Raw genomic sequence first — 12,021 nt, forward strand, 5'->3', positions numbered from 1 at the left:
TAAGAGCAGTATTGGGTAACAACAGATACATCAGGGTTAGTGTAAAACTGCACGTGTTTTGTGTGCAGCTGCCTGTTGCAGTGAAGCATTTTCCTGAGCCCTTGATGTGGGCCATCTGGAAAGGAAAATCTACTCAGCCTTTAGAAAGAAAGCCAGGATTATGATCACTTTATTTTGCAGTTGACTTTCAAGAGAGATATTCGTATCAGGAGGAGGTCTGAAGGAAAGGCGAGTTGCAGGTATGTGGATTTAATATATGTTGATAAAGGCATAGCCAAAATCACTTTTTTTTTCCACTCCAGACTTCACTACCTATTTTTCAGGAGTCATCGCTCCAATCCATCCTTCCTGTTACCTTTTTGCTTCCACCCACATTCTCTGCACTGGGCCTGATCCTGACCTCAGTGCCAGAATGTCAGCATGCTGCAGGGCAACGGGAAGGAGAAGTACCAGCAATCCTGGGCTCAGGGGGAACCATTCTATAACTCTGAACTCTTTTCTCTGTCATCTGAAAAAATGCCATGTGCCAGAGCTCACACCTGCATGTCTCTTATCAGGGACTTCCACAGGGCAGTTCTCTTGGTTTGCCTTGGCCCTGCTTCCAGGCAGCTCCCCTGTCACAGCAGCTTTGCCAGCTCTATATGCAGCTGCTGCAGCGATGCTGCTAGAGTTGCAGCTAAAGCAAAGCAAGTCTTGGGAGTGCAGATCTGGGGAGCCAACTTTTTTGCAGCACTTCCAGATATGAAGAGGGGGAGTTGCTTTATCCCATTTCTCAGATTTTGTTTTATTCTTTTACGATTGTTTTGTTTTTTGTTTTTTGTTTTTTTTTAAGTGCACCACGCAGGCACACTATGAACAATCTGTACTGTTTGCTTGCACTCAGCTGCATGTTCCCAATGGTGGTTGTTTATGTGTTTTTTTTATAGCTGAGCCTCAGCCCAAAGCCCTGTCTGTGTGCTGGGGCAAAGAACAGCAGCAGAGGTTTTTTTTTCGCACTTCCCCACTGAAAAACTGAAAACCCCACTGAAAAACTGAAAACTCCACTGAAAACCATCCTGTGCCTTATCTGTGCTCACTCTGCAGCTCCCCTACTAATAGACAGCTCTTTGGACCTCAGAAGGGCAAATCCATATGCTCACTGAACCAGGAGGCAAAATTCCTGTTATCTCCGGGGAGAAAGGACTGCACGGGGACGATGTATTTTGACAATCTTATTCTGACAAGGAGCACTCTGGTGAGATGCTGAGTAACTTCCCATGTGTGTGAGCACCAGAGAGAGGGGGCAGAGCTGCTGGAGCATCACTCCAGTGCAGCAGAAGCTTGGATCAAACCCTCGGCCTCCATGTCAGCACACTGCACTGATGTTTCAGCTACTCCCTTGCATGCACCTTTTCTCCCATTCTTTCCTGTCTGTGGCTTCAAGTTACCTCCTTAACAAATAGAATAGAATTACAGAATTGTTAAGGTTGAAAAAGACCACTAAGACCACCTAGTCCAACCACCAACCCATCCCATCATGCCCACTGGTCCTGTCCCTCAGTGCCACATCTACACGGTTCTTGAACACCTTCAAGGACAGTGACTCCACTTTGCCTGGGCAGCCTGTGCCAGTGCTCACCACTCTTTGTGAAAACATATCCAGTCCTGCAGCATTTACTGGGGAGTTAAATGTGATTGTGATGTAGGGGAGAAGGGGTAAGCTGAGAGAGAAACTTAAGAAACAGTGCAGTCTGTCAATGCTTCTTTTCAGGTGATAAGAGATGAGTGTGTTGATGTCCTGGTGGCTGCTGCTCCTTCTGGTCAACTTTGGCTCATCTGCACCCAGGTTTTCAGTGCGTATGCCTCAACCAGTGTCTGTACAGCCTCTCTGTGATATGCCAGTGGTTATCATTTCCAGTCACATAGGGATGGGTGTCCCCTGCAGACAATGTGGGACTGCAGGAGCTTACGACTAAGTGAAGGTTACTCTTGCTGCTGATAACAAGAGTTTCACAGCATTAGGGGCTGTGCAACCCTCCACATGGCTGGACTGACATTGCTAAGAATTGCAAGCAACAACAAAAAAGCCCTTTCAAGGGAAAAAAGAAAAAAAAAAGACGGGAAAAAAAAAAAGATTTTACGGCCAGCAAAGAAATACTCCATTCCATTTCCTCAGGGAAAACTGTCTTCTTTTTATTCATTGCAATTTAAGAAGCAGGGAAAGAGGAGCTAGACATAGTCTGAAGCAATCCGTTTTCATCTGATGAGCAAATTACTCTTGGGCCAGCTCAAAGAGGTACAGAGTTTGGCAGAGGTGAGCCCAGAGCTGTCTGCAGCAAGTTCCTGTGTGTCTCCAACTGGCAACACTCCTCTGCAGGGGAAAACAAACAAGTGGAGGAAAAGAAGCAGGCGGCTGGGCAACCATGTGTTGGCACACAAGGCAATCTGCTGTCCTGCTTGTTTCTCTCATACCTCGAATTGGGCCTGCTCTGGTGTTGCTCCAACCAGCTTGCTCAGAGCAAAACCAGCAGCCGGTTCTTATGCACACCTTTTCTTGGAAGATAATTTGCTCTGTTCTGTTGATGTAACTAATGGAGTAACATCAGCCACAGACTAGGTTGTCGCTGAAAGTCCCAGCCAGAGTGGGCTGAATCTGGTCTTGATTATAGTAATGCAGCTCTGAAGTTACTCCACTTATCCCAGTAGGCCCACTGCTTTTCAGCTCTTTTATCTTCCAGTTTTACAAGATGTTTTTGTACCTCACTGGTTTAGTCTGGCTGCAGTGCAAGAGCAAGGATTTTCTGCTCTTATTACCCTGAGCAGTTTCATAGTCTGCAAAATTCCCTTTGATTTCCTTAAATGAGCTGAATGACTTTTGTCCAAAGTAATTTTCCACATATCTGATGATATTCTGCAATGCTCAGATAGTGGAAAGACCATTGCAAGAAATCACTTTTCATTGGGTTCAACTCAACAGCCCATGCTGCAGGACTCACACTTCTTAGAGAGGGACTGCTATCAGTCTATGGATCATCTTGATCCATAGAGGCAGAGCAATGTGCTAAGGTCAAGAGGAGACACGCACTCATTCCCTCTCTGCCCCTCTGTTCCTATCACTGATTGAAGTGTGTTTCTTGTTCTTTCTTTTCATTTATTTTTCCCCCTCACAGGAAAATGATATTTGTTTCCTAGACAACAGTAAATTGAGGCAAAGGTTAAAACATCTTCAAGATCTGCTTTACTTATATGAACTGCAGCTGAAGGACATCCTGGAGAACAGTTATCATAGGACAAAAAGTGGGCTCTTCTCAGGCAACGGGAGCATACAGGTTGAGGCTCCTTTACCCACAACCAGTGGAAATTTGATTGTCTATGACCAAGGTACATTTTGCATTAGTCTATGTGGAAATGTCAGCTTGCAAAAAAGTTTAGTTCTTCCTGCAGTGTCCCTTGTATCACATTTTATTCCTGCTAAAAATTTACTGAGCTTTTAAAATGTTCAAGTGGAATGTGTTTTAACAGGCAGTCAGGTACGTGGAAGGAGAAGGGCAAGCTGTGGCTTTGGTGCCAGGAGGCTTCCCTGGGGCAGGATTCACCTGGCCCAGCTTTAGGCAGCCAGCACCCAGCTACCACCCAGCTATCTGCAGCTAGGTTTTCACCCAGAGACTCTGGTGCAAAGGAAAAAGCATGGTGCAGCTCTTTTCCATCAGACCTGCTTTAGGCATGCGCTGCAGGAGAAGATGGGATGCAGGCACTGCAACCTGTCTGAAAGAAACCAGCATTCCTGTTCTGTTGCATGGTAATGCACAGGCATGCTCTGCCTCTTGCTGTCACTTTGATAATGCTGTCATAACTTGAACCATAGACTGTGGCCGTGATTTCATCCCTGATGGGCATTACTCTAAAAGTATGAATCCCTGCTGGAGGCGGTCACACGAACTCACCCTCTAGCTTTAGAAATTTTAGGCCTTTATCCAGTTCAAAGTACAGCTGAGGTTAAATTTCCACATGGAAATTTAATACCACTTGCAGTGATGCTAGATCTGTATTGTTCTGGAAGTCTGAAGTACGCACAACAGCTGGGCCCAGCCAGCTGCCCATGCCATTCCCTGGTCTCTGCACGGCACCTGCTGACAGAGCCAGCCCTGCTCCCACATTCCACGTGCTGTAGCCCCACCTGAGCTGCACCTGTCCCCTTCTCACTGCATATTTGGGAATGACTCCCAAGGCTCCAAAGCCCTGCTCTGAAAGTCAGCATTGCTAACACCTTTCTGACCTGTCTGCTTTGTCTCTGCAGGCCTTGCAGAGCCAGCCAAGGTTCCATGTCCTATTTCTCTCAGCGATGCCCTCTCTCAGCTGCACACACCCCCTTGCGTTCCCTCATGTAACAAACTGATTCCCTTCTGCCCAGATTGTTCTGCAGTGTATAACAGGAAGAAGACCCAAAGTGGCTACTATCGAGTCAGGCCCAGGGCAGACCAAGAGCCTTTCCTGGTGTACTGTGACATGTCTGATGGTGGTGGGTGGACTGTCATTCAGCGGCGGAGTAATGGCAGAGAGAATTTCAACAGGTAGGTGCCTTGAGGTGCCATCAACAGAACCTTAGTGAGACCCCCAGTGCCCAACGGGTGGCAGAACCCAAGGATTGGGAAGCAGGATATGCAAGATGATAATGATGGTAACTCTTTGCATTAGGGCAATGTGTGGGTATATACTGGTAACAGGAGGCCACTTTGAAGATGGATTTATAGTACCTTTTCCATGGTCGTCTGCATTTGAGAGTGTATGTGCATGCATGTCTGTATGAAGCAGTTCAGTTGGAAGGGGCCTATAAAGATCATCCAGCTGCCTGGCCACCTCAGGGCTAACCAAGAGTCAAAGTGCATTAGGAGCAGGACTATCCAAATGCCCCTTAACCTGTTCCCGTGTTTGATGACCCTTATGGAAAAAGCTTTTTACCTGGAAAAAAATGTCCCCATGAAGATTAATTATAGCTCACAGAGTTTTAGGGCATATCTAGTGTCTCTTAAATCAAGTGCAACCCATTGTAAAGCTACATCAACTGGCTCTAAGCTAGCCTACCCAGAGGAGGGTAGCTATCTAGCCATGGTGATTCAACTTTTAGCAAAGAGTGAAAAACATTTTGAGGAGTAGCACTGATTAGTAAGTAGGTCAGGCAGATTTGAAATCCCCACAAACAACCCGAGAGAGGGAATAAAGGCAGGGTTAATTAAATTAGAAATATCAGTACACAGGAAGTATATGTGAATATCAAAGACAGCACAGAAATAACAGGAGGTTTTAAGTTACTGAAATGATTAGAAGAATGTAATAACATAAGATTTATCTTAAGAACAACAAAGCTACAGGATTCTGGGGAAAAATAAGTATGTATCCTTAAAGGACAAGTTGCCACAAGCAGTGACTTCGCAAAGAAACAGAAGTGAGAGTGGTCAGTGAATTAAAAATAGGTTTAAGTGGAACAGCAACACAAAACAGATCCAGATATCTTCCTTCCAGCTTCATCCAGAAGCTTTTGTACACAGCTTTTGCTCATTTTCAGATTCTTCACTATATCACTTTATTCATCCAAGACTATTATATCTGTGAGACTGCAAGTATCACCAAGTGACACTTGTTGCCCCCATATGCTGAAATTCATATTTGTATCTACTGCAGGAAGTGGAATGATTACAAACTGGGATTTGGGAAGTTCCAGGGCAAGAATGATGAATACTGGCTGGGCAACGACCACATCTATGACCTGCTTGCTAGAGGTGCAAGTATTCTCCCTCCGCTGATTTTTCCAATTCACCTGAGATAGTTCATCTAACAGGAGTCCACTTTGTGCTTAGGAGAGAGCTCATTAAAGATTGACCTGATGGACTGGCATGGGGAACGACGTTACGCAGTGTATGAAAACTTCCAGCTCACCAGTGAACAGGTAAGAAATGGAGAGAGCAATGACTTCTTGTTTTATCCACACAGCATCAGCCTTCAGCATCAATCCTCTACTAAGTGCCACAGGCAGAGAAAGAGACAGGCAGATCTTTCATGTACTTTCATGTTTGCATTCTATCTGTAGACAGCAAACTACTCAGTGCAGGGGCTGCACCACTGAACCCCATGTGTAAGTTCCCCAAACACCATGCGTGGACCAGTTCTAGTCCCACCTCCATCGTTGCTCCAGAAATGCATGCACTGTGTTCCATTTGCAATTACAGCTTTCTTATGAAAAGTTTTGAAAATAACCATTCTCCTTTTTTTTTTTTTTTCTTTTTTTTTTCCCCATAAATAGAATTGGAATGTGATATGAGGAAAATTCCACATCACAGAAGTAATCATCCATCTCATATCAAATGTTTCTCAGAAATGTTAGCTGTATACAGACAGTTCTATCAAGAATTCTTAAGAGGGCAGGTCTGTTAAACTAAAAATCAGATGACTTGTAGGTCTTAGAGGAGAGAAAATGCTACAGGACTTGTTCTAGTTGAACCATGACCAGTTTATGAAAACATCTGCTTGGCAGTTTCCTGCAACAGGTGTTGTGACCAATGAGCCAGGCAGAGCTTTCCAGCTTGTTGCATAGTGTGTCAAATGATTCATAGAAATCAATAAAACCTGAAGCCCTTTGTGTCAATGCTAGTATAATAGAAGGGCTACTAAAATGATGAAGAGACTGGAACACTGCTCATATGAGGCAAGGCTGGGGGAGCTGGGCCTGCTTGGCTTAGAGAGGAGAGGGCTCGGGAGGGAACTAATCCATATGTGTAAATACCTGGAGGGAGGGTGCCAGGAGGATGGGGTGAACTCTTGTCAGTTGTTCCTAGCGATAGAACGAGAGGCAGTGGACAGAAACTGAAACATGGGAAGCTCCATCAGTACACAAGGAAAAACTTCTTACTGCATGGCTGACAGAGCACTGGTACAAGTTGCCCAGAATGTATGCGGGGTCTCCTTACCTAAAGATATTCAGAAGCTGTGTGGATACACATAACATGCCATAGGGAGCCAGCTTGAGCAGGGACCAGATGGTCTCCAGATGCCTCTTTCTACCTCAACCATTCTGATATTCTGTAAATCATAAGGCCAAAAGTCACCTGTGGCTTCAACAGCCACTTATTTGACAGGGGATACAATGGAGAAAATTTGATATCTCAAAAATAAGAGCTGATATCAAAGACACATTTCACATCCCGTTGCAGGACAACTACAGGTTGTGGTTTGGCACCTACTCTGGTAATGCCGGTGACGCTCTGTCTGGTGGAAGCAGTTTTGAAGATCAGTGGTCAGCCTCTCACAGAGGAATGCAGTTCACCACATCTGACAAGGATCACGATCGATTCCTGGCAGGCAACTGTGCATTGGAAAGCAGTGGTGGTTGGTGGTTTAACAGGTATGGAAAACAGTTGATTCTACTCAGCCTTTGGAAGTACGAACAGGGTGTGGGTGGCAGTTCTGCCAAGAGTACCTGCCTGCCTTGCAGCAGATGGAGGTTGCTGTTGGCACACGCCACCTCTCACAGCTAAATCTGACATGTTCATACCAACAGGAAAACAATCTGCTACTTTTGTTATGAAGCCAAGCAGGTCAGTTGCATTCAGTTTAAGAAAATAGGCCAGAATAAAAGTACAAGGGGAATGACTTGGAAGAAGAGCCTGACTGAAAATTCCTTGGAAGTGCTTTGGGTTATATCCTAAGAAAGAAAATAGTCATAGACACTGCAAGAGGAAGAATGCAAAAGTGTTTTTATGGCACTTGTAAAGGGGGACATGCTGCTCCTTACTCTTCCTGGTGATATGTTTTCCATTTGGGTATGCCCACAAAAAGCAGATAGAGTTCACCAGCCTCAGGAGCACAGACATCCCACCATCAGGACTTTTTCTACACTTTGGCACAGGACAAACCTCTTTTTTGTTTAGTCTAAGCCCCCATTGCATACAGTTTGAAGTCAGTGGAGCTACAAAAGTGTACATCAATACCTAGATTCAAAGACATCTGCATTTTTAGGTGTTAACACATAGTTACCCACACTTGAGCTGAAGCATACCACAGACCTCTCTGTGTTCAGGGAAATGAATCACGTCCCTGGTCAATACATTCAAAGCAGCCAGCAGGTTGTGTTATCTGACCAGAGTAGTTGTTTACTTTAGGATGACCCGCATACTTCTCTTGGCTCCACTGACTGCATTAACCAGTTCTCCATAGGTAGTAGTAGGATATCAGACATCTAGTTTATCACAGGTGTGTCCAGTGTCTGAACCTGTCAGTGAATCCCACCCATGGTATTTCCAAACCTCTGTTGTGTGAAAGTTGTACCTTGTTATAACAACGCAACATCTTCCCAGGCTCAACATGATCTCCTTTTTCCCTCCCCTACATTATTGTTCCAAGGTGCCACGCTGTAAATCTCAATGGACGTTTCTACACAACAGGGAGGTACAACGGATCCCATGACGATGGCATTGTTTGGGCTACGTGGCACGGGATGTGGTACTCGCTCAAATTCTCGGCCATGAAAATCAGGTCTCCGTTCTTTGTTGACAGCGAGAGCGGAGATGGTGAGGATGGTCAGGGCAGCTGAAATCTGCTGCTTTGAAAAGTGAAAAAGTATGGGATGAGTTTTGTACAGTAATAGCCAACTTGCTGCTGCTGCCAATTGTCAAAACTGCACTGCAGTAACCGTAGTTGCAGCTGTTTCTACTAGCTGAGTTGAGTTGTTTGAGCACAGCCAGCCAACAATCAAATGAAAAATGTAGAGAAGAACACAGCTTCCTTTTTCAGCAGTTTTTGGGACTTCACTGCAGAGTGTTTCTGAAAAGCTCTCTGGATCCTGAATGATCAAGCACGTTCTTTTAGCTAGCTGTACTCCTCAAGGGTAAGTCTTTCTCATCTTGATTGTGATGGTCAGTGCCTGAGAACATGGTAACAGAAACAATGAAGCGATAAGGAATTGGACTTCATCGGGTGTGCCCTCATTAGAGCTTGGATTTGGATTAGCAGCATGTTTTTAAGCAACTCTCTATGGTCACCAATTGCTACACTTCAGTTTCAGAACACACCTAGAACGTGAAACCAAGCCAGCAGATGGATGTGCTCCAACAGCTAATCAGCAACCTGACTACTTTCAAGTAAGACTACTTCAAAGTAAGCCCCCACAGCATGGGCAGTGTTGATGCTGCATTTCATTGCCCCAGCTTTGCTCTGCAGAGCCACTTCTACAGCATATGGGGCGTGCTAATGCAATCATAGACAATGCTGGTAACTATAGTTAAATCTAGATTTAAATGAGGCAGATTTTATTAAATTTAATATTAGAACAGATACCCTTGGGAGTTCACAAAATGCAATTGTGATCCATCTCTATGGTCTCATTCAATTTACCAGACCACTTTAGAATTACTGAATCATAGAACTGTTAGAGTTGGAAGGGACCCCCAATGGCCATCTGGGCCAACTCCCCTGCAATGAACAGGGACACCTACAGCTCCATCAGGTGCTCAGATCTCCATCCAGCCTCACCTTGGGTGTCTCCAGGGATGGGGCATCCACCACCTCTCTGGGCAACCCGTGCCACTGCCTCACTAAACCTATTGTAAGACTTTTTCTTTAGCAAAGGGGAATTAGAATGCAGAAAGGGATTGAAACATAAGGCACAGTGCATTCATTATCTCATCTGACTGAAATAAAAGAGCATAAATGACTGAAACAGAATACTGAAAATTTATTTTCCACAAGTTGTTGGGAACAACAAGTCAAAATGAACAGTATTATCAACTTGATGCAAATCATTTAACTACTGTGTTGTAGGATGAGCCTTTTTTCTTTTTTTTCTGAATTACAATTTTTTTAAACAGGTTATTTTTCATTTATTTGCTTTTAGAACAATACATGTTATAATTTGTATTATATAGCCATAAGTGTGAAATAAAACCATCTGAGTAGCACTTAACACTTTGTATCTGTTTTTAAACAGTAGGAACTTGAACAGAAGTTTGGATGAGAAAGCACATAATGCAGGAATTTCATTATTTTGTTATCTCTGGCACTTAAATACCTCCTGTCCTGGGTAGTTCAAAGGGGTCTGCAAAGTAAATCTAATTTTTATGTCTCAGGCTGTCCTGGAGACAATGCAGAGACGTATGAATAGTCAGTGTATAATTTGGTTTGATTCCCCTGCTTTTTCAGGAGGTAAATCCTGTTCTCACTTGTTCTAGACACCCCAATGATTGCAAAAGTGAATACCTATGTGCAGTGGGCTGGTGCTCCAGGGAGACGTTCTCCTGAAGTCCATGCCTTGATGAGACCACATCACTGTCCTCTTCCCAATAACTGGTGTAGGTCCACGTGGAAAAACCTGCACCTGTATGTCTGCAGTGAGCTTGCCCTAGTGAAGAAAGACCTGCTAACAACCAGCACTCAGTATATCATTTTATGGAATCATAGAATGGTTTGATCCTTAAAGATCATCTATTCCAACTCCTCAACTGATTCCTTCTGCACTTTACAGTAGTAAAATCAGTGCAAAGTTTTAACTGTATGTTGAGAACATAAGAAATCCCTTTGCATGTCATATAATGAGGCAGCAAGTGATGTGGTACCAAGAGCAGGAAGGACAATTTTTGTTTAGGCAGAAGACAGAGAGAAATGTGAACAACTTCAGGTTTTGTTAAGGCCTTCTAGCAGGCATATGATGCTCAGCCTTCATTCTTCAGGTCTAGGGAAGCAGAGTAAAGACTCAACTGGTGAAACTCAACTCTGCATGCTGGAAATCAGCAATGCTACCAAAGGGCCAGCATTAGTGGTTTGACAGATTGCTGAGCAGCCAATAACCCCCATCTGATGCCAAACAACCAAGCAGAAGCAGTCAACAGGGCTTACTCTGACAGCTGTTACCCAGTCCAATCCTCCAATAGCCATAAAGCCTCAGGAGTCCATTATCCAAAGCCATTACAGTTGGACTGCCTTCAGTCTGCACCGGTATTTTGCTGCTTTTCTCAGGCAGAAAATGGGGTCAAGATCTGTCAGCTTGGGATGGAAGGGAGTCTGATTCATTCACTGGTGCTTTAGATTTGTGATGTCCACCTCATGCACTGCAGTCACCGGAGGGAGCCTGACGTTGAGAAGAGGCTGCAGAAAGCCTTAAGGCCAAGTTGGTTGGGGCCCTGGGCAACCTGATCTGCTACTTGGTCTAGTGGCTGGCAGCCCTGCCTGTGGCAGGCCTGTTGGAACTTACTGATCCTTGAGTTCCCTTCTAACCCAAGCCATTCTGTGATTCTATGAAAGCAGCAACTGGCTTAGAGCAGAGCTGCCTCTTTCTTGTGCTGGGAGCCCCTTGGAGACATAAGAGTCACAAGGCTTTGGGCAGGACCCCACAGCACCTAAAGCAAACCCTACTGAGTGTTTCAGAACCCTTTTAATCTTAATAAATACCGTAAAATGACACTAGACAAGTACTAGTTTGATCTGAGGACTACTGTCAAGCTCAAATACCTCCCACTGAAGGTTTTATTAAGGCTTCCTGAATGTTTTTGTGCAGTACATTTGATCATCCATTTCTCCAGGGTCTCCTGCCTTACGAGACTGTAAATATATCTCGCAGCACTGTAGCTCTGAAGCTGATGGATCACTGCTTCAGGGCAAATGCGCTTCGCACAGCCAAGTTTACCTTAGCACAGGGGTGGTAAGTGAGCTAAGAGGTAATTGCTCTAGAGATCTGGTTTCCAGCTCATTTAAGTCAATTTAAAGACCAGTTACGTTTGATTAGCTTTGGATTGGTCCTCAAGTGCGGACATGTTCTGAGCTGCTGTAAGCAGCACACTGAGCTGACAGTTGATGGGAACACGTCGCCGTGCTGGAGCAGCTCTGGAAGAGGCTGCACTCAGCACGCTGACACTCAGGCCCCGAGCTCCAGCAGCAGCTGCAAAATGTTCCATCGGCTGTAGAGCCCAACTCCGGCGGCCAAATGCTGACATCCTGCCTCCTCCCAGCACAGCGAGCCCTGCCATACAGATCAGGCTGCTTATGGGGGTGTTTGAAGAC

The 12,021-nt window shown here is 44.9% G+C and overlaps 1 protein-coding gene across 1 annotated transcript; it reads left to right on the forward strand.

The window, feature by feature from the left end:
* Window positions 1-1,760: 1,760 nt before the first annotated feature.
* LOC306952378 (fibrinogen-like protein 1) lies at window positions 1,761-8,563 on the forward strand (the record flags this gene model as incomplete). Its single annotated transcript, XM_079543085.1, has 7 exons — window positions 1,761-1,832; window positions 3,150-3,360; window positions 4,391-4,550; window positions 5,659-5,756; window positions 5,835-5,923; window positions 7,185-7,375; window positions 8,374-8,563. 7 exons carry the CDS (start codon window positions 1,761-1,763, stop codon window positions 8,561-8,563), a joined length of 1,011 nt encoding a protein of 336 aa, XP_079399211.1.
* Window positions 8,564-12,021: the final 3,458 nt, after the last annotated feature.

The sequence above is a fragment of the Tetrao urogallus genome (genome assembly GCF_951394365.1).
Source record: "Tetrao urogallus genome assembly, chromosome: 1".
Taxonomy (NCBI): domain Eukaryota; kingdom Metazoa; phylum Chordata; class Aves; order Galliformes; family Phasianidae; genus Tetrao; species Tetrao urogallus.